We start from the raw sequence: 23,960 nt of genomic DNA, 5'->3' as shown, positions 1-23,960 counted from the left end.
GCCAAAATACCAGCAACAGTGTGTGAAAACCTTGTGAAGACTTACAGAAAACGTTTGACCTGTGTCATTGCCAACAAAGGGTATATAACAAAGTATTGAGAAACTTTTGTTATTGACCAAATACTTATTTTACACCATAATTTGCAAATAAATTCATAAAAAATCCTACAATGTGATTTTCTGGAATTTTTTTTCTCATTTTGTCTGTCATAGTTGACGTGTACCTATGATGAAAATTACAGGCCTCTCTCATCTTTTTAAGTGGGAGAACTTGCACAATTGGTGGCTGACTAAATACTTTTTTCCCCCACTGTATATATATATATATATGTATATATATATATATATATGTATATATATATATATATGTATATATATATATATATATGTATATGTATATATATATATATGTATATATATATATATATATGTATATGTATATATATATATATATGTATATATATATATATATATATATATATATATATATATATATATATATATATATATATACACATACATACACACACACACACACATACATACATACACAGTGCTATGAAAATGTATTTGCCCCCTTTAACTGCTTTAACTCAGTGACGTGTGGGTTTTCAATGGGATGGGTCCCATTATGCCTGGCGAAAACCAAACACTGCATTCCACAGTAAGAACATCATACCAAAGGTCAAGCATGGTGGTGGTGTGATGGTTTGGGGATGCTTTGCTTCCTCAGGACCTGGACGACTTGCCTTAATAGAAGGAACCATGAATTCTGTTCTGTATCAGAGGATTCTACAGGAGAATGTCAGAACATCCGTCTGTGAGCTGAAGCTGAAGCGCAGCTGGGTCATGCAGCAAGACAATGATCCAAAACACACAATCAAGTCTACATGAAAATTGCTAAAAAGCAACAAATTGGAAGTTTTGGAATGGCCTAGTCAAAGTCGAGACCTAATCCCAATTGAGATGTTGTGGCAGGACTTGAAAAAGAGCAGTTCATGCTTGAAAACCCACACGTCACTGAGTTAAAGCAGTTCTGCATGGAAGAGTGGGCCAAAATTCCTCCACAGCGACGTGAGAGACTGATCAACAACTACAGGAAGCATTTGGTTGAAGTCATTGCAGCTAAAGGTGGCACAACCAGTTATTGAGTGTAAGGGGGCAATTACTTTTTCACACAGGGGAATTGGGTGTTGCATAACTTTGTTTATAAAATAAATGAAATAAATATGTAATTGTTGTGTTATTTGTTCACTTATGTTCCCTTTATCTAATATTAGGTTTTGGTTGAAGATCTGATAACATTCAGTATCACAAATATGCAAAAGTTGAGAAAATTAGAAAGGGGGCAAATACTTTTTCATAGCACTGTGTGTATATACAGTGGGGAAAAAAAGTTTTTAGTCAGCCACCAATTGTGCAAGTTCTCCCACTTAAAAAGATGAGAGAGGCCTGTAATTTTCATCATATGTACACGTCAACTATGACAGAGAAATTGAGAAAAGAAATACAGAAAATCACATTGTAGGATTTTTAATGAATTTATTTGCAAATTATGGTGGAAAATAAGTATTTGGTCACCTACAAACAAGCAAGATTTCTGGCTCTCACAGACCTGTAACTTCTTCTTTAAGAGGCTCCTCTGTCCTCCACTCGTTACCTGTATTAATGGCACCTGTTTGAACTAGTTATCAGTATAAAAGACACCTGTCCACAACCTCAAACAGTCACACTCCAAACTCCACTATGGCCAAGACCAAAGAGCTGTCAAAGGACACCAGAAACAAAATTGTAGACCTGCACCAGGCTGGGAAGACTGAATCTGCAATAGGTAAGCAGCTTGGTTTGAAGAAATCAACTGTGGGAGCAATTATTAAGAAATGGAAGACATACAAGACCACTGATAATCTCCCTCGATCTGGGGCTCCACGCAAAATCTCACCCCGTGGGGTCAAAATGATCACAAGAACGGTGAGCAAAAATCCCAGAACCACACGGGGGGACCTAGTGAATGACCTGCAGAGAGCTGGGACCAAAGTAACAAAGCCTACCATCAGTAACACACTACGCCGCCAGGGACTCAAATCCTGCAGTGCCAGACGTGTCCCCCTGCTTAAACAAGTACATGTCCAGGCCCGTCTGAAGTTTGCTAGAGTGCATTTGGATGATCCAGAAGAGGATTGGGAGAATGTCATATGGTCAGATGAAACCAAAATATAACTTTTTGGTAAAAACTCAACTCGTCGTGTTTGGAGGACAAAGAATGCTGAGTTGCATCCAAAGAACACCATACCTACTGTGAAGCATGGGGTTGGAAACATCATGCTTTGGGGCTGTTTTTCTGCAAAGGGACCAGGACGACTGATCTGTGTAAAGGAAAGAATGAATGGGGCCATGTATCGTGAGATTTTGAGTGAAAACCTCCTTCCATCAGCAAGGGCATTGAAGATGAAACGTGGCTGGGTCTTTCAGCATGACAATGATCCCAAACACACCGCCCGGGCAACGAAGGAGTGGCTTCGTAAGAAGCATTTCAAGGTCCTGGAGTGTCCTAGCCAGTCTCCAGATCTCAACCCCATAGAAAATCTTTGGAGGGAGTTGAAAGTCCGTGTTGCCCAGCGACAGCCCCAAAACGTCACTGCTCTAGAGGAGATCTGCATGGAGGAATGGGCCAAAATACCAGCAACAGTGTGTGAAAACCTTACAGAAAACGTTTGACCTGTGTCATTGCCAACAAAGGGTATATAACAAAGTATTGAGAAACTTTTGTTATTTTCCATCATAATTTGCAAATAAATTCATTAAAAATCCTACAATGTGATTTTCTGGAGAGAAAAAATCTCATTTTGTCTGTCATAGTTGACGTGTACCTAAGATGAAAATTACAGGCCTCTCTCATCTTTTTAAGTGGGAGAACTTGCACAATTGGTGGCTGACTAAATACTTTTTTTCCCCCACTGTATAATTCTCTACTAGAATTATTAGTAGAGACAATTTAAAACGACACGGTAAAATATAGACTTAATAACGGGAAGAAAACCCCCAGGTGAGTTACTACTATTTACACCTTATTACCTCTGTTCCAGAGTCAGCCAAACACAAACCATAATAATGTGATTGCTGATCTAGTTCCTCTAGACCTAACAGGATTTGACATAGGCCCTAATCTATAGATTTCACATGATTGGGAATACAGATAGCATTTTTTGGTCACAGATAGCTTACAAAAAAATGGGCCTCAAAACAGGCTTTAGGAGCTTGTCACGGTATCTCTGTGCATTTAAATTGCCATCGATAAAATGCAATTGTGTTCGTTGTCCATAGTTTATGCCTGCCCATACCATAACCCCACCGCCACCATGAGGCACTCTGTTCACAACATTGACATCAGCAAACTGCTCGCCCACACGACTCCATCCACGTGGTCTGCGGTTGTGAGGCCGGTTGGACGTACTGCCAAATTCTCTACATCGACGTTGAAGGCGGCTTATGGTAGAGAAATGAACATTCAATTCTCTGGCAACAGCTCTGGTGGACATTCCTGCAGTCAGCATGCCAATTGCATGCTCTCTCAAAACTTGAGACATATGTGGCATTGTGTTGTGTGACAAAACTGCACATTTTAGAGCCTTTTATTGCCCCCAGCAGAAGGTGCACCTGTGTAATGATCATGCTGTTTAATCATCTTCTTGATATGCCACACCTGTCAGGTGGATGGATTATCTTGGCAAAGAAGAAATGCTCACTAACAGGGATGTAAAAAAAATGTGTGCACAAAATGAGAGAAATAAGCTTTTTGTGCGTATGGAACATTTCTGGGATCTTTTATTTCAGCTCATGAAATATGGGACCAACACTTTACATTTTTGTTCAGTGTAAGACAGTGAAAGAGTTCTTCCCACCATCCTCTTCCCATCTTGGGAAAACTGGACCATGTGCAAACAAAAACATAGCTTGCATGGCGGCGCGTGACCGCAGCAGGAATGTGGGTTAATAGGAAGCCACTTGTGGGATTCCAACAGTCCCACGGCTAGCCTAGCCTAGAATTATCCTAGCGCTGCATCTTGTGGCCCTGTTGTACTGCACAGCAGACAGAGTGCTGGGGATGGCATTAGCCGCTAGGCTAAATGACTGCTATTTAAACAGTCACTAATGGGCTTAGTTAACCAGTGGCTTTACTTCAGGGGAATAGGGGAAGGGACTCACTGGCAGGGCTTCAAACGAGGACTTGTGCCCTTGTTTATTTGTTCCTCATTAGTGTGGCTGGGGGAGTGGGGAGGAGACTGCAGGGGCAGAAATGACTAAGCTGGGGGTTGACTCCTTTCATACTGTTGGTACAGTTTAGTCACAAGAATAGGGAGGGAACATGTCAATTAAGGCTTTGGGTGCATCTCGATAGCCTAGAGCAGCGTCCTCGCAATGATCTGAAAGAACTGAACGGGTGAGATATTACTACTCACCTCCTCCTCCCTGCTGTCCGAACCCAGAGAAGCCGCTGGGCTGAGGAACTCCGAACCCTGACCCCTGCTGCTGCTGGGCCAGGTTACCAAACGATGGGGCACTCTGGTTGGCCAGAGCACCAAACGACAGCGTGCTTTGTTGAGTGGAAGCAAAGCTGTGAGGGGAGCGAAACACACATAAAAGATTAAAAACATTAAAAGACTGAATATTCAATATTACAGTCTAACAATAGCCTAATCATCATTTCAGGAGGATGTGTTGAATAACCATTGGTACAGTTGATTTATTACGTTATTGAGGCACTGGTCAGTTTACATCCACTGTACAATACTCTATTTCTACGTCAGTCCCGACCCCCCTGACACCATACAGTCAGAGGTAGAATTACTATGCTCTGTGCTCCTTACCTCCCTCTCTCTCTAGTCTGTAGACCGTCTAGTACAGCTAGCGTAGCACACCGCCCCAGTCCCTCTACTCTGTTCCCATTACCATTCTAACCCAGAGAGGAGAGGCTCCTAAAATATGCAGAGGAACAGCCATGCCTGAAAAAATATCAGAGCCCATTACATCAAAGCATTTTGCAATAAGCTTTGATTTGAATTACAATGGAATAAATCGCTAATGCTCCCACGGCTCTTCCCCTACTGATCTGGGATCTGTGTGTGGAGGCTGCGACACAGTCAGGGAGCTGAGTGTGTTTGATGTTTTATTGAGTTTAAATGTGTAGTAGAACAGTGTGAGGGGAAGTTAGTTCTGACATGGAGGCTTCAGGTGCCCTGAGTGAGACAGACAGACAAGACCAGTGCCAGTCACACAGCCGAACCTCCAGGATTATTTGACTAGAGTCATCAAACATCAGCAGAGAGATGAGGGGATGAGGATGGAGGACGGGTGAAGGACAGATAGTATAGTATATGTGCATGTGTATAAGTGTGTTGCAGTGGTCAGAGAGGAGACAGAAAAGAGGGGAAGAGAAAAAGACAGCAGAATAGACAGACATGAAAGAAGAGAGTGAGAATATAGAGGGACAGCGAGAGAGGGGTAGAGAATAGTCCGGGCCGTCCAGCCAGCTCAGTTGCTCTGCTGGTTTTAATCGTGGAGGCAGCAGGGGTAGACACCTGGACATAAATAATGGCTGAACTCTGACCCCAATACAGGAGCAATCTCCTGCTGGCCAGCCCGCCCACCTCTACCGCCCTTGGGTCAATCGCCTCATCTCTCTGTACGACCCCACTGCTAAATTGAGGAGCCACTTTAAAAGATAGGGAGGGTGACATTTACTGGTTGTAGGGAGTCATGAGGCACTTTATCATTGAACCATCTTTCAATAAATATTTGCAGGGGTTTGGAAAACAACAAAACTAGCACAGGCATTCGTAAACAACTTTATCGATATTTCTCTTTGTAAACAAGACAATGGGGTGATGACAAGTGAGATAAAGAGTGCTAAAAATATTACCTCACGAGTCCTGACATAATAACACATTTTTAAAAAGACTGAAAAAATGAAATAAGTGTGACTGAATTGAGAAAGGGAATGAGTTAAAAAACACCAAGCCACTGGGCCTGCTGCCATTTGACAACCCCATAGGATGAAACCCTGAAAACTTAAATAGAGAAAGGAGTGAGAGAATGGGAGAAAAATAAGAAAAACAGAGAGATGAGTTCACACACGGCAAGGCTGGCTCCTGTCTCCCTGCAGCCAACAGGACTGGAGACAGAGGGTGTAAAGCGTGCGAGTGTGTGGAGGGCGTGGTAGAGGATTGAGGGGTTGGGGTTTAGTTGGTAATCCCCTCTAGAAGACCTGTGCCTAATACAAGACCCACAGGGGGGAGAGAGAGAGGGAGGATAGAGAGAAGGGGGGAACTAGCCCATCTTAATCTGCTGGCAGTATGACCTCAGAGTGGGATTATCTGGGTGGAATAATCTAGCACTGCATGGCTCCGTGATTTGGGGCTTGGCAGAGGTGCCCAGCGCCTCAGCAGGCCTGCATGTGGCAGGGGGGCTGCTCCAGGGGGAGAGGGAGCCGAGCAGGAGGGGATGGAGGAATAATCCAATTTTCTCATTTTACAATGAGGTTTGAGGTTAAATTCAGAATAGAGGTTGACTCAGCAGGGGGTCTAGGTGGTTATAGCTGACTGATTTCCATCCCCCGATGTCTTGTGATAAAATAATTCCAGAAATACTTGCCGTAAATGCAGTAAGTAATCTTCAATACACAACTATTGTGGACTTTTCTAAATTAAATGTCAAGGTCATTAATGTGTGCCAGTGTAGAGCCAAGCGGGGCTTAGGGTATTATGCCCAAATAGAGAAAGGAGGTTGGGGGTTAGCATGGTATTACTTACTTATCAGGTAGTGTTGGTGACAAAATCCATGTGTGAATATGAAAACAGTGGCTAGGAGGTGTCAGTGTGCTCTCAGCTGGACTGTCCGGTGGTGCATGACTAACCCCTCAGGTGGCTAAAGCCCCTCGTCCCTATATTGCTTTTTAATATACATAACAGAACCAATACAATATCCCATACAAAGCATTAAATGCATAAAAACGTTGCAAGACATTCTGCAGCCTTTATGGTCGGTATTATCGTGAATATTCAGCTCTTCTACGCTGTCATTTTAGAAGAATACAAAACATCTCACTCTTCATATCCAATAAATGTCTAAAGAGGGGTGTCTCTCTTACCCGAATCCTCCCACGTTGGCGGCTGCCGTGCCTTCTCCAAACACCTTGCTGGCTGAGGAGCCCATGGGACTGCTGAAGGATGGGGCCGAGCCAAACGCTGCTGACCCCCCAAATGCTGGGGAGCCCCCGAAAGCAGGGGGGCTACCGAACACAGGGGCGCTCCCAAAACCACCTGAAGGGGTACAGAGAGAGGGGTGTGAGGAAGGGTAAGATCGTTAACTTTGTTTTGATAAAAATGCATGAGAAGGACGGTTACATGAATAAAGCTGACATGTATTTGAGCAATATTCTTGAATTCGTTGAGATGGGCAGGCAGGGCAGAATGTCTCAGGGGACACTTACCACAGTCTAATACTAACCATACATAATAGTAAATACTTCAAAAATAGATGTAAACAGAGGCAACGTTTATCTTCTTCCTCAATTGTGATGGATGTGTATGTCACACCTGCTGTTGCCCTGAAACTACTTGCCCCAACATGATTAATAAAGTTGTATTATCGTCTGCTCTGCAACGCCTCCATTTCTGTTCAGGGACAACTGCTCTCACACACAGCTCTCACACACATAGGAATCAATTGCCAACCACACACTCTCTGGGGCTGAAAAGGGAGTTATAAAGAGAGGGGAGCACTGAAATTACAGCCTGGCTACGAGCACGGCCCAGTGAATAATTGATTGGGCTAATGTAAAAGGATTACATTCCTTGGAGCCTGGCCAATGATAGGAGCTATAGAACCGACAGCAGTACCGAAAACCCCCAGGTCCCGTACTCACAAAGCGTCTCAGAGTACGAGTGCTGAATAAGAGGGATGACTTGATCCTAGATCAGCACTCCTATTCTGAGATGCTTTGTGAATATGGGCCGAAGAGTTTAGGGGTAGATGCTACCTATGCTATAACTAGGAGAGGTGATGTCCTTTGGCAGTGCTTGATAGTTAGCTGAGTAAAATGCCAAGACAGAACTGCGGAGGTGCTAACTTTTGGGGAACGCTATGATTCTAATTGCTAAAATAAGCTAGATTTTTGCTAGATTGAGGAAATATTAAAACTGCATTGACTAAATTGATGGATACTATGACTACTTTAGCCAGGTAGACGCCAAGACTGTTCATTAGCTTGGAAAGATGCTGCATTGTGGAATGTAGCCTAACCATGCTCCACTAGCACTGTACTGGCAGAGAGAGAGATAAGGTGACTCTAGCTGTAATTCAGCAGAGCAAGCACTGGGGGAAGCTGAGGTTGCAGGGAGTGGAGCTGCTGCCGCCACAGGGCCGGAGAGGAAGTGATGCATGTGTGGAGTGTTCATCCATAACCACCTGCCCCTCTCTCTGACCCTCACTCGTCACTGAGCCGCCCGCCGCAGACCGAGGCGGGCAGGACAACATCAGAGACGAAGCCAAGAACGTAAACAGCTGTTACTATCACAGTCAAAGAGACTGGAGGGGATAGTGATGGGGAATGTGTTCACAGAGGGTAGGAGGTATTGTAAAATACAGTACAATTACCCTACTGTACCAGCTTGTATTGTGTACGCAAGTTCTGCAGGTGTGCTGTTACCTTGTAATACCACCTTGCAACAAGGCAATCATTTCTCAATTGAAAGGAAAAGATGCTTGCTTGAAAACGTTCTAATTGACACACTTCAAATCACAAATGTATATATTTTGTGAGAGGCTATCGAGACCTAAAGTCTAACAACAGAAGGGTTATTTGTGACATTGTTGGACAACACTTTTGAACATACAGTGGGGAAAAAAAGTATTTAGTCAGCCACCAATTGTGCAAGTTCTCCCACTTAAAAAGATGAGAGAGGCCTGTAATTTTCATCATAGGTACACGTCAACTATGACAGACAGATTGAGGAAAAAAAATCCAGAAAATCACATTGCAGGATTTTTAATGAATTTATTTGCAAATTATGGTGGAAAATAAGTATTTGGTCACCTACAAACAAGCAAGATTTCTGGCTCTCACAGACCTGTAACTTCTTCTTTAAGAGGCTCCTCTGTCCTCCACTCGTTACCTGTATTAATGGCACCTGTTTGAACTTGTTATCAGTATAAAAGACACCTGTCCACAACCTCAAACAGTCACACTCCAAACCCCACTATGGCCAAGACCAAAGAGCTGTCAAAGGACACCAGAAACAAAATTGTAGACCTGCACCAGGCTGGGAAGACTGAATCTGCAATAGGTAAGCAGCTTGGTTTGAAGAAATCAACTGTGGGAGCAATTATTAGGAAATGGAAGACATACAAGACCACTGATAATCTCCCTCGATCTGGGGCTCCACGCAAGATCTCAACCCGTGGGGTCAAAATGATCACAAGAACGGTGAGCAAAAATCCCAGAACCACACGGGGGGACCTAGTGAATGACCTACAGAGAGCTGGGACCAAAGTAACAAAGCCTACCATCAGTAACACACTACGCCGCCAGGGACTCAAATCCTGCAGTGCCAGATGTGTCCCCCTGCTTAAGCCAGTACATGTCCAGGTCCGTCTGAAGTTTGCTAGAGTGCATTTGGATGATCCAGAAGAGGATTGGGAGAATGTCATATGGTCAGATGAAACCAAAATAGAACTTTTTAGTAAAAACTCAACTCGTCGTGTTTGGAGGACAAAGAATGCTGAGTTGCATCCAAAGAACACCATACCTACTGTGAAGCATGGGGGTGGAAACATCATGCTTTGGGGCTGTTTTTCTGCAAAGGGACCAGGACGACTGATCCGTGTAAAGGAAAGAATGAATGGGGCCATGTATCGTGAGATTTTGAGTGAAAACCTCCTTCCATCAGCAAGGGCATTGAAGATGAAACGTGGCTGGGTCTTTCAGCTTGACAATGATCCCAAACACACCGCCCGGGCAACGAAGGAGTGGCTTCGTAAGAAGCATTTCAAGGTCCTGGAGTGGCCTAGCCAGTCTCCAGATCTCAACCCCATAGAAAATCTTTGGAGGGAGTTGAAAGTCTGTGTTGCCCAGCGACAGCCCCAAAACATCACTGCTCTAGAGGAGATCTGCATGGAGGAATGGGCCAAAATACCAGCAACAGTGTGTGAAAACCTTGTGAAGACTTACAGAAAACGTTTGACCTGTGTCATTGCCAACAAAGGGTATATAACAAAGTATTGAGAAACTTTTGTTATTGACCAAATACTTATTTTCCACCATAATTTGCAAATAAATTCATAAAAAATCCTACAATGTGATTTTCTGGAGAAAAAAATTCTCATTTTGTCTGTCATAGTTGACGTGTACCTATGATGAAAATTACAGGCCTCTCTCATCTTTTTAAGTGGGAGAACTTGCACAATTGGTGGCTGACTAAATACTTTTTTTCCTCACTGTATATACAGCACCAGTCAAAAGTTTAGACACACCATTCAAGGGTTTTTCTAAACATTTTTATTTTCTACATTGTAGAATAATAGTGAAGACATCAAAACTATGAAATAACACACATGGAATCATGTAGTAACCAAAAAAGTGTTAAACAAATCAAAATATATTTTATATTTGAGATTCTTCAAATAGCCACCCTTTGCCTTGATAACAGCTTTGCACACTCTTGGCATTCTCTCAACCAGCTTCACCTGGAATGCTTTTCCAACAGTCTTGAAGGAGTTCCCACATATGCTGAGCACTTGTTGGCGGCATTTCCTTCACTCTGCCGTCCGACTCATCCCAAACCATCTCAATTGGGTTGAGGTCGGGGGATTGTGGAGGCCAGGTCATCTGATGCAGCACTCCATCACTCTCCTTCTTGGTAAAATAGCCCTTACACAGACTCGAGGTGTGTTGGGTCATTGTCCTGTTGAAAAACAAATTATAGTCCAACTAAGCGCAAACCAGATGGGATGGCATATCGCTGCAGAATGCTGTGGTAGCCATGCTGGTTAAGTGTGCCTTGAATTCTAAATAAATCACAGACAGCGTCACCAGCAAAGCACCCTCACACCATAACACCTCCTCCTCCATGCTTTACGGTGGGAACTACATATGTGGAGATCATACGTTCACCCACACCGCGTCTCACAAAGACATGGCAGTTGGAACCAAAAATCTCCAATTTGGACTCCAGACCAAAGGACAAATTTCCACTGGTCTAATGTCCATTGCTCGTGTTTCTTGTCCCAAGTGGGTCTCTTCTTATTATTGGTGTCCTTTAGTAGTGGTTTCTTTGCAGCAATTCGACCACGAAGGCCAGATTCACACAGTCCCCTCTGAACAGTTGATGTTGAGATGTGTCTGTGACTTGAACTCTGTGAAGCATTTATTTGGGCTGCAATTTTTGGAGGCTGGTAACTCTAATGAACTTATCCTCTGCAGTAGAGGTAACTCTGGGTCTTCCATTCCTGTGGCGGTCCTCATGAGAGCCAGTTTCATCATAGCGCTTGATGGTTTTTGCGACTGCACTTGAAGAAACTTTCAAAGTTCTTGAAATGTTCCGTATTGACTGACCTTCATGTCTTAAAGTAATGATGGATTGTCATTTATCTTTGCTTATTTGAGCTGTTCTTGCCATAATATGGACTTGGTCTTTTACCAAATAGGGCTATCTTCTGTATACACCCTCCGCACCCCTACCTTGTCAGAACACAACTGATTGGCTCAAACACATTAAGAAGGAAAGAAATTCCACAAATTAACTTTTAAGAAGGCACACCTGTTAATTGAAATGCATTCCAGGTGACTACCTCATTAAGCTGGTTGAGAGAATGCCAAGAGTGTGCAAAGCTGTCATCAAGGCAAAGGGTGGCTATTTGAAGAATCTCAAATATAAAATATATTTTGATTTGTTTAACACTTTTTGGTTACTACATGATTCCATATGTGTTATTTCATAGTTTTGATGTCTTCACTATTATTCTACAATGTAGAAAATAGTAAAAATAAAGAAAAACCCTTGAATGAGTAGGTGTGTCCAAACTTTTGACTGGTAGTGTATATCACCATGGACACAAAAGTCTGGAGTTGACAGAGCTGGGCGACTGTTGTCACTTGTTTTGGGATGAAGGTGTAGCCTACCTGTTTGTTTGGTGGGGGTGGAGAAGGAGCCGAACCCCTGAGCGGCCACGCTGCCCCCTCCCGTGCTGAAGGTCCCACTGGCCGTCTGCTCCCCACCTCCGAATGTTGACGCTGGGGAGCCAAAGCCAAAGGCCTTGGCCCCGCTGTTCCCAAACAGGGTAGTTCCTCCTGTAGGACAGAAGTTAAGAGTGAATTTATAGCAGTGCTAAACTGAAAAAAGTGCCTGTACTCATTTTGAGTGCCGGTACTGTTCATATTTAGGTGCAATAGTTTTGAGGTAATATTCTATAAGAGGTGCAGGAACTCAAGCAGCAGAACATTTGAAGGGCCGGTACTCAGTTCCGGTGAGCTCCTGCCCAAATCAAGCACCAATTTATAGTTAAGTCAACAGCCCTAGTGTTTCCAATAGAGAGAGAAGAAAACAAGAGTTTCTACACAAAAGTAAACCAACCAAGTGTTTCCCATAGAGTTCGTCTTAAAGACGTAAAAGGATCCCAAAAGATTTCTAGACAGAGCGCCACTGAGCTAAGCATCCTACCTAAGCAACTGTATGGGAAACCCTGGACAGCTTCACAAAGAAAAGTTATTGAATTGGCTATTGGTCACTTCCAAGAGGATGAAAGCGTGGACAACAGAGATGAAGCAAACCTGAACAATCCTCTATAACATGGGTCCCCAATTACACTCAGCCGTGGGCTGATTTTTCCTTGAGCGGATGGACGGGGGGCCAGAACATAGTTATAAATAATTTGTACACTGCAAATTGACCGCAAGAATCCCAGACAGATCAAATATTTGACAAAAACAGAATAATTTAAAACGTTGGGATACGATCACATACTGTATGCCTCTATTTATGTGTGGGAATACTTGGGAACAGATTTCCTAAATTAAAATAACTTTGAGCTCATTTCCTGGTGATTTTACAGTCTTATGTCCAAGAAAGAAAAGTATTAAAAAATATACACTACCAGTCAAATGTTTGGACACACCTACTCATTCAATGTTTTTTCTTTATTTTTACTATTTTTTACATTGTAGAATAATAGTGAAGACATCAAAACTATGAAATAACACATATGGAACCATTCCTGTGGCGGTCCTCATGAGAGCCAGTTTCATCATAGTGCTTTATGGTTTTTGCGACTGCACTTGTAGAAACTTTCAAAGTTCTTGAAATGTTCTGTATTGACTGACCTTCATGTCTTAAAGTAATGGACTGTTGTTTCTCTTTTCTTATTTGAGCTGTTCTTGCCATAATATGGACTTGGTCTTTTACCAAACAGGGCCATCTTCTGTATACCACCCCTACCTTGTCACAACACAACTGATTGGCTCAAACGCATTAAGAAGGATAGAAATTCCACAAATAAACTTTTAAGAAGGCACACCTGTTAATTGAAATGCATTCCAGGTGACTACCTCATGAAGCTGGTTGAGAGAATGCCAAGAGTGTGCAAAGCTGTCATCAAGGCAAAGGGTGGCTATTTGAAGAATCTCAAATACAAAATATATTTTGATTTGTTTAACACCGCCCACTGGTCACTGGTCACTTTCTGTTCCGACCGCCCTGGCAGATGTGGCCCCCATGTCAATGCTGACAATGTTTCAAGAATCATTTCATCTTTCCTTTCTTTTTTATAGCACTGGAGAGATGTTTAAAAGCCTCATCTCTGATCATTAAATTCTAGTTTTCGCATTAAGGTTTCCTGCGATGTTCATTTCACAGAACTTTTCCAAGTCCCAGACATCATATATCAATCGGCATAGAGAGTTCATACTTTTTTTACACAATGCTTCCGCCATAATGGTAATTCTGCTCATGGCAAGTACTTGTGTGTAAATGACACGCAACACTGCAATCTCATTTGAGATGCAATTTAGCACTTCACACTCCAACAATTTGCAAGATAGTAACTTGAAAGCAAACAACGTGAGAGAAAACAAATAATAAATAAATAAATAAATCGCCTTTCAAATCAAAATGGATTATCCTGGGGCTGGGTGGTTACATGGACGAGTTACCTGACTATCAGATAAAGGGGATCACTTTTCATCATAGAAACAGGGAGATGAAGGAAATGGATACGTGGCTGAATGGTATTAGGTGTGTGTGGAAGACATTGGGACGGACACTTGATGCATTAGGCAGCATGGCACAACGCCTACTGTCAGTTAAGAGCTACTCAAGGAAAATAGTCATTTGCAGTGCTCTTCCCAAAAGTGATTGTCCAAGAATCAATGGAATTGAGGAATTGGACTAAAAGCCAATGGTCTGCATGCAGTGCGCTGAGAAAATAAACTATAGAACAGCAAAGACATGGGTGAAAATGTGGGTAAGAATCAAAGCCTTGGGCATGCAAGGGATATACTATACTATCACATAGTCCCTATGAAATGGGTCATACATATTCAGATAGCCATAATCAGAATACCGCACCATTCCAATTCGGAACAAAAGAGAGCATAGGAGGACAGTATGGGGGCTCAAATGCATATCAAGGTGGATATTTCTACTCATCAAACCTACATGTTCAGTACCACAGTGAAATATAGCTTAGAGGAAAAGTAGACTAATGATTTCATTAACATTGTTTAACACAAATGAATCACGTACCACCTCAAGGTCTCAAAGGTTGGGAAAATATGAACATATTTGCATTAATCTACAGAACAAACATGGATGATTCGATACAGTTTGTGTGCATTAGAGGAATAAGAAAACATACAGATACAAGCCTATATGGAAAACTATGCCAGTCTGTTGAGCAGTGCCATATGACCGGGAGCTATAGAAGGTGGTGCAGACTCGTGTCGTGTCACAGATAGGACAGCACAGATACATACGCTGTCAGTGCCTGCAGCAGCAACAGGCTAAATCACTATTCTGCTTATGAGATTAAGGCTCGCAGCATAATGCTGAGGAAAATCGATTTACGTTGGGCTGTGTTAAGAAACAAAAAATATGTTGATATTCGCTACCTCCCCCCACATGAAAACATCTATCTTGATAACATTCATTCAAACATTTTTTAGCTATCATTTTAAGAACTTTGGTGATTTGCATTGTATTGCTTGCAGTCCACTTTATCATTCTGTGCAAGAGGGATGTCAATGAAAGGGTCCCCCCTACTGATGATAACTGCACCCATCAGTCTTAAAATTGAACAGGAAGTTTAAATCTAAGATGAGTCATCCTTTCTGCTACAACACTTCTCGGCCCCTGTGGGTCCTCCCACCTGTCTGGTTGGGCTGTCCGAAGACCCCGGTGGCGGTGGCAGTGCCGAAGGGGTTCTTGTTGGCAGCATCCTCAGTGGGTTTGCCCCCCAGGCCGCTGAAGAAGCCTCCCCCTGCCTGCTGGGAGCCTGCAGCCGGGGCAGAGCCAGACCCAAACAGACCCCCACCGCTGGATGGCTGCTGCTGGGTGGGAGAGGGGGGAGGGGTGCACAGCCACAACAAGGTCACAATGATCAGTGTTGGTTATGCAGTAACAAGTACATATGGGCCTCCCTGATGAGTTCTCTCCCTGATTCTTACCCAAATGCAATAATACATCTAATGTGTATTTGAGTGGTGCGGTGTGTGCACATTTGAAGAGGGGCATTTGGGAGTCTTCCCCTGAAGTGTTACATATCAAATTGTAGGATGGTTGTCTATTTTGTACACATAGCAAAATGTGAATGTTACCTGTCCAAAGACACTCCCAGCACTGGTCTGTTGACCAAACACTGAGGTTGTGGAGGAGCTTCCGAAAGCTGGGAGGGAAGAGGACAGAAAATAATAAGTAGCACATTAAATATATTAAGCAGCCTCTGTACTACCAATACACCAATGCAAACTGTCACAAATTGTGCTTGGGATGTGCAGTCATTTAAGGTTAGCAATGATGACAGTGCTAGGAAGTCAGAACTGTGGATGTGTGTGTACACGCTGCTAGTGCAGTCATTTTATGGATGGTCTCGTTCCAGCAGCATTAGACTATGGCGACAGAACTATTTTCCTTGCAGGTTTTAGATGACTGGGGGGGGAAGACAGCGGAGCAGAAAAAGACAAATCCCCACACTCTCCACTTTTATCTCTGACACGATGCCACAAACTCTAGATGGATGTACATGCTGTGTGTGTGGCAGAGTGTGTGCTGTGTGTGTGGGTGTGCCTGCGTGTGTGAGAATGCCAGCCATACTACCCTGCGGATCCAAGGATATCTCCCATCAGCCAACTCCACATTTCCCTTTTATTCCACTTCCATTTTGCCTGGGTCTAAGCTCATTCCCCCTTTAATATTTTAGTAGAGCAGTTGCAAAAAATAAATAAAATAAAAATGTATTTCACATGTCTTGATTGACGCCTGTCTCAGTGGACTAATCCATTGTGGAGGCCGAGGGGATGGCGCACCAGTATCACCAGCAGTACAGTTCCCATCATTTCTCATCTACAATGTTTGTTTGGTTACCGTAATTTCTGTTAATGCATTCAATATATTATTATTACAGTCTTTTACAGTTCTCATTGTTGGAGTGGACACGTTGTTTGCAGAGCGCACAACCTAGGTTACACTTGTGAGAAACAAGTTTTGGTTTATTTCATTTTATTTATGAGTTGTCAATTTATTCATTGTGTTTTGTTTGGAGGGCTACTGTCAATGTTGAGTAAGGACACGCACCTGATTACACATAGATGTAAGGCTACCTGGCTTGCGTGCAAATGTAGGCTTATAAATGTGCCCATTTGGGGATCTGATAGAATTTCTGATTGTCTTCTATCTCACCACCACTAATGAGCTGTAAGAAATGTTTTCTTCACCGCAAACAGCAAGTAAACAAAGTCTATTTTTACATCCATTGAGAATGACAATAGTTCCTCAATGTAGCCTATTTGAAAAATCTTTCCAGCTCTCTTTCGATAACCACTCAGCATGAAAGGGGGAAAAAATGTCATGCTCCGATCCGGTGGAAACGTCATAAAATAGGCCTACCTGATTACTTCTTATCCCTTGAGCAAATAGCCTACAGCTATGTCTGTCCGGAGGTCACTGGCCCGGGAAACTGAGGGTCCAGAATATTTTTTACAATGTTGCAAGTTTGTTTGTGCAAGCTTCAGGCTGGACCAAGTTGATACAATGATTCAAGTTCCTTGCAGACAGGCCATGCATAGCCAATGTGATTTATTTTTAATCAGGATATGTTCTACCTGCAGGCTGCAATGTTTTTATTTGTTGGTGTTAGGTAGGCTATTTTTACATAGTACTTTTAGATTTGCTCCCTCAAGTCATTTGTGTGTCTTAATTATTTAATCACATTGTGCTTAAAACATCAGACAAGCTTAGTAGCCTACATATAGTTGATTTTATTAAATCACATAAAGTGTGTCTATATATGGAAACATACATTTTATTTTTATTTCGACCAGTCGATTGGTCGAAAGAACTGACAAGGCTTGGTCGACCAACATTTAAAAAAAAAAAAAGTAAATGTTGGGGACAGCCCTAAGGAACAGTCAACATTCATTTTTATTAACAAATGTTCATGTGCAGTTTGCGGACGATGGACGTGCAACGAAATAAAACGTAACAGCAGCCCTTTGGCTAGTTCACTTAACTATGCTGACAATATACTGCCTGAAATAACTAGCCAGCCGTGAAGGGGACAGAAATAATACATGGGAATGAAGAACACATATCCAGACTCAATAGGAATTTGGGGGCCATTTATAGTGTAACACCTGTTGCTGTCCTGGTGGCTAGCTAGTTGGCTATTGTAGCAAAATACTGGCTGCTGTCACCTTCAGACCCGCACAAAGACATTTAGAAACAAACACACCATGACCCTGGCTATTAACACTCCCTTAGATACCACTAACTGTCTTCTCTACAAAACTGCTAAATCACCCCTAGGCATACAGAGCAAAGTCAAAGTCTCTCTGATTTCTGCCATGTCTATGATGTAAAATTGAGCTTTCTTATTAGACAATTTCAGGCAGTTCCTCCTCTGTTTCAAGACAGATTTAATGAAGTCTGGTCTTTGGCTATAACGTCTTAATCAAGCTCTGTTAAGAGCGACATCGACCAGGCCTGCTCTGATGCAGGGTAAGTAGCCCTAATTCATGTTTAACCTGCTGTGGGGCTCTGCAGATAAATGACCGTATGACCCAGGGCTGCTCTCCTCACCTCATCTATTGCCTATATAATACAGTAAAGACTGACAAAGGCACTGACAGTGGTACACACCATGCGCACCAGTGAGCTCAATTAAACCCCATCACAACCTCATCCGTTTCCTGTTCACCTCATCACTTTCTGACAGCGTGACTAACCCTGCTTCCACAATTCCATCTTGTATGTTAGGTGTAGTTAGCCGGTGGGGCATTAAATGTTAAATTCTTTGTGTAATTAAAATGAAAAAGTAAATCACAACGTGGCTTTGAATTGTAAGCCTATTTCCACTATTAGTGCATGCATATGGCCAGACAGACACACTGTCACTATGGTATAACAGAAAGCCTATCTGGGTGGGAACACAGAGCCCTAAGACAGTCAGAACCGAGACATTGCTTCTGTAACTGCTGAGTTGTTGTGACACACACAGACAGGTCAACTGTCATCCCGCAGCCCATCCAGCCCCTCTTGGCACGGGTGGGAATTCAGAGAATCCCTGGGAATAGGGCAACTCCCTGCTCAACACTCCTACACCACCCCAATTATTATTTTTTTACGTGGTGCCATAATAATGGCTTCTTAATTAAAGTTGAACTGATAGCGATTTAACTACTTTGCAGTTATGAAACAGACAATCATATCTGTAAAAAACATCAACATTCCCAGTTTATGCTACAAAACCAACGTTATAAGAGGTTTTAAAAATAGGTTATATTTTATTCAACATTCCATGACGTACAGTAAGGCATTGTTGCCAGAATAGATGGATGCAGTTCAATGCATGATTAATATAATTCACCAATACATTTTTTGGTAGTCAATGTCTTTTTGCTATCAGGTTGTAAATCACAGCTGGCCTGGTACATTGTTTGCTGCCTCCATTCGGGATGCACTGTGTCCAGGTTTCGGCCGAGGCTGCTCCTTCTCCTTGTTCGGGCAGGCTTCGGCGGTCGTCGTCTCCGGAGTACTAGCTGCCACCGTTCTATGTTTCTATGTTTGATTGGTTTTGTCTGTGTTGCTACACCTGTTCCTTATTAGTGTTTATTAGGTGTCCTATTTAGTTCTCTTGAGTTTGGTCAGGTGTTGTGTGTAATTGTTTCCGTGTCACGTTGTGTGCTAGTTCGACATTTTCTGTTCTCTCTGTATTTTGTGTTTTGAGAGAGAGTTCCGCACTTTGTGCGCCGTAGCATACTTTACTGTTGTGCGTAAAGTTCACCTGTAGCCTGTTGCCGTGTTTGGCTCATTTTGGACTTTACTAAAGACGCTGTTCGTAACCTCTGTGTCCTGCGCCTGATTCTACACCACCTCTACACTCAACCCTGACACACTGTTTCAGTTTCAATGACTCAATATTTTGGACAAAAACGGACGAATGTAACTAAGGCTGGGGAATGTCAATACAATCAAACTAGCAAGGGCAATGATCACAAGTCAGTCATAACGTGGCAAATAGGCTAGCGTATCTATTTATGTAGCAAGCTAAAAACACGGAGCCTAACGTTAGCTAGATAGCTAGCTAGCTGCTGCTAGGAGGATGTAATTTCATTGGAGGAGTGGGTGAGTGAACAACTTTTCCCCCTCATATCGTTTTTCGGTGGCTACACAGCTAGAGGTGCAGGTGTCATTTGGTTAGCTAGCAAGAAATGTGAATCGCTTTGCTTAGCTAGCTAGCTAGCTATGCTGAACAACTGTTATCCAGTTAGCATATCTCTTGCGTTCTCAAATTCACTCCATCTACTCCGATTTCAGAGCACTCTCGTCTGAGTGTGCAGAATAACTGATTAATTTACGAACGTGCAACACCCGCTGAATATGACCGGTGTCAGTAAACATTGCCAAAAAAAGTAATAGTTAGTCATGAACGCTCTAGATAACATGTAAACAGCCTAACCAGTTCTACTGGTCAGAGTGAGGTGTTATCTTTATTTCTGGAAGTAGCTAGCTTTAGCCAGTTAGCTTGGGTGCTTGGTTGGGACAAGTATGCATTGGCAGGCAAGCTGCAGAAGGACGAACAGGCTACCCATCGTTTATCAGTGAAATGTTGATGGCCAACTAGCTGAAAAAGTTTGAGAGGGTTTATCTAATGTTCCTTTGTTAGATTTTAGCTCATCTCACACTGGCTAGCATTAGTTGTTGATCTTATTGTTGATGTGCATAACTGAGGGAGAGAGCCTACCTTTTCATGGTTGTTTGATCAATCGGACTGTAAAGTTCCCTGTGGTATTTACATTTTTGCAGAAATCCTTTCAGGTGTATTTTGTGGCTTTTGGCGAATGTGTTCTAATGATCTAAAGTCGCGCTGTTGCTACTGCCTGTAAACACACAGTCCAGTTCAAAGTGAATGATGGCAGGCCCATGTGGGAAATGGCTTATTTATATAAAGGCCTACTGAAGCTTCGATTGGCTATGGCTCACCGGTCTGTGTAGATTACAGTCCTGGAGATGTTTTTATTTACTGCAGTGTCAATTCATTGTCCAAACGCACGGCTGCTTTCCCACTCTATATTGCTATAGAATTTTCACAAATGAATTAGTATACATCATTCCCAAACATTCTAAGAATTTATGAAAATGTGAAAATGACCATATCTAAGTGCTCGCTTGTCAGAAAATGTGTTATATTCTTCCTGGTGGTGTATTTGAACAGATTTCAATAAGATTTCATGTCGCTAAAATGCTGACAGTTCCAATTGAATAAGGTTCAGTAGCTTATCTCTTCAAAACATATTGCAAGGGCTTGGTTAATTTCATTATCATCATGGCACTTGTCTTGGTTGGTACTGTAATTTGCATAATCAAATAAACGTAGAATCTTCTGTAATTTGCAGTTCCGCATTTTTTTTTTACATGTATAGTAGGGCTGTGACAATACCAGTAACGCAATATTTTTCCATTGGCAAAAATTTAAACATGAAGCAGCCCTAACTTTTCGGTCATTTAAAAACCTGCTGTATGTAAAATATGGCTATATCTTGGAAAATAAATACATCTGGATAACAACAATGTTTGTTTCCAACATTAGGGCTATTTTCCTAAAGAAGTTAAATTCGCATCGTGTTTTGTTTTCCTTGTCACAATACTAACGACTATCGCGATACTGGTATCGTCCCGGCAATAAGTAGAGCGTACACCATATACTGGCGTTTACAGGGTCAAGGTATAACTTGCCCCTATATGTAAAGATCAGGGATCAGCTAACCACCATCCTCAAACCTAACCACATCGGTACTAGGTGAAACAAAACTGACCCTAGACCAGTGGTTAATGCCAACTTCCTCCAGCATAGTGGTTTAACAGAGGCCTATGACCCATGGACATATGGAGCAGTATGGTCTGCCAGCCAATACCAGCAGATCCTAACATGCCCTGATGGATGGATGGGATTGGACTGGATGAGGCTGTATCAGAGAGTAGAGGGCTTCTCTCTAAGCTCCATTATCCTAATGGCGTGATAAATACCTTTCCTAATGATGCTGCTCAGTCCCACAGAAGGAAAACAACTACATTAATTTAAGCACTTTGGCAGCAGCTCTGACTGGATGAGTAACTGGGGTAACTGCCTTTGTCAAGGACGCCCCATTGCTTCATTCCCTACATACAGCGCCATCGGAAAGTATTCAGACCCCTTGACTTTTCCCCCATTTTGTTACGTTACAGCCTTATTCTAAAATGGATTAAATAAATAAAAATTCTCAGCAATCTACACAAAATACCCCATAATGACAAAGCGAAAAGTTTTTTTGAAATGCTTGAAAATTTATTAAAAATAAAAAACAGAAATACCTTATTTACATAAGTATTCAGCCCCTTTGCTATGACACTCGAAATTGAGCTCAGGTGCATCCTGTCTCCATTGATCATCCTTGAGATGTTTTTACAACTTGGAGTCCACCTGTGGTAAATTCTATTGATTGGACATGATTTGGAAAGGCACACACCTGTCTATATAAGGTCCCACACAGTTGACAGTGCATGTCAGAGCAAAAACCAAGCCATGAGGTCAAAGAAATTGTCCGTAGAGCTACGAGACAGGATTGTGTCGAGGGACAGATCTGGGGAAGGGTACCAAAACATTTCTGCAGCATTGAAGGTCCCCAAGAACACAGCGGCCTCCATCATTCCTAAATGAAAGATGTTTGGAACCACCAAGACTCTTCCTAGAGCTGGCCGCCCGGCCAAACTGAGCAATCGGGGGAGAAGGGCCTTGGTCAGGGAGGTGACCAAGAACCTGATGGTCACTCTGACAGAGCTCTAGAGTTCCTCTGTGGAGATGGGAGAACCTTCAGAAGGACAACCATCTCTGCAGCACTCCACCAATCAGGCCTTTATGGTAGAGTGGCTAGACGGAAGCCACTCCTCAGTAAAAGGCATATGACAGCCCACTTGGAGTTTGCGAAAAGGCACCTAAAGACTCTCAGCCCATGAGAAACAAGATTGTCTGGTCTGATGAAACCAAGATTGAACTATTTGGCCTGAATGACAAGCGTCACGTCTGGCGGAAACCTGGCACCATCCCTACGGTGAAGCATGGGTGGCAGCATCATGCTGTGGGGATGTTTTTCAGCGGCAGGGACTGGGAGACTAGTCAGGTTCGAGGCAAAGATGAACGGAGCAAAGTACAGAGAGATCCTTGATAAAAACCTGCTCCAGAGCGCTCAGGAACTCAGACTGGGGCGAAGGTTCACCTTTCAACAGGACAATGACCCTAAACACACAGCCAAGACATCGCAGGAGTGGCTTCGGGACAAGTCTCTGAATGTCCTTGAGTGGCCCAAGCCAGAGCCCGGACTTGAACCCGATCGAACATCTCTGGAGAGACCTGAAAATAGCTGTGCAATGACGCTCCCCATCCAACCTGAGAGAGCTTGAGAGGATCTGCAGAGAAGAATGGGAGAAACTGCCCAAATACAGGTGTGCCAAGCTTATAGCGTCATACCCAAGAAGACTCGATGCTGTAATCACTGCCAAAGGTGCTTCAACAAAGTACTGAGTAAAGGGTTTGAATACTTATGTAAACGTGATATTTCAGTTTATTTTAATAAATTAGCAAAGAAAATTGAAAAACCTTTTTTTGCTTTTGTCATTATGGGGTATTTTCTGTAGATTGATGAGGAAAAATCCATATTTCATCAATTTTAGAATAAGGTTGTAACGTAACAAAATTTGGAAAAAGTAAAGGGGTCTGAATACTTTCAGAAGGCAATGTATGCTGTAATTGTATAGGTCAACATACCATGGCTAAAATAATATCAGCCTAGTAGTCCTAAATATGGAGTTTGGAGAGCATTTCTCAAAATCAACTAGAATCTGGTAATCCAATCATTTAAGGTATCATCTGATTCCTAAAGAGATTGTACATCCAGTCAATAAAAAAGACAGATTGGACAGCTTGAGAGGCTGTCTGTGTAAATGCTAGAGGCTTAAAACAACTTCATACAGTGTAATGGTGATGTCCAAGGGATACTCTTCCAATAAGACACTGTCCTGAACTGTCTGCCACATATAAAATACATAACATTACATTGATGATGAATTATAGGGTTGAACCAGTTCCCAGTTTTCTGATATGGAATGCAGAGGCCTAAACGCTACTTCGAATTAGTGCATTTTCAGAAACACGTGACATAT

General features: G+C 42.6%; 1 protein-coding gene across 1 annotated transcript in view; it reads right to left on the bottom strand.

Annotated features, from left to right (window-relative positions):
* LOC311100037 (nuclear pore complex protein Nup214-like) overlaps nucleotides 1-23,960 on the bottom strand; it is an 84,290-nt gene that overhangs the window by 11,041 nt on the left and 49,289 nt on the right. The window contains exons 30-34 of the mRNA XM_084140778.1: nucleotides 15,866-15,933; nucleotides 15,418-15,598; nucleotides 12,179-12,346; nucleotides 7,148-7,319; nucleotides 4,461-4,615 (exon numbers count right to left, since the gene is read on the bottom strand). Of these exons, the coding sequence (XP_083996904.1) occupies nucleotides 4,461-4,615; nucleotides 7,148-7,319; nucleotides 12,179-12,346; nucleotides 15,418-15,598; nucleotides 15,866-15,933 (744 nt within the window). The remainder of the gene's footprint in view (nucleotides 1-4,460; nucleotides 4,616-7,147; nucleotides 7,320-12,178; nucleotides 12,347-15,417; nucleotides 15,599-15,865; nucleotides 15,934-23,960) is intronic.

Source organism: Coregonus lavaretus (assembly GCF_964263955.1).
Source record: "Coregonus lavaretus genome assembly, chromosome: 24".
Classification (NCBI taxonomy): Eukaryota; Metazoa; Chordata; class Actinopteri; order Salmoniformes; family Salmonidae; genus Coregonus; species Coregonus lavaretus.
The sequence above is the reverse complement of the archived record's forward strand: the minus strand, read 5'-3'. Positions and strand labels throughout refer to the sequence as shown.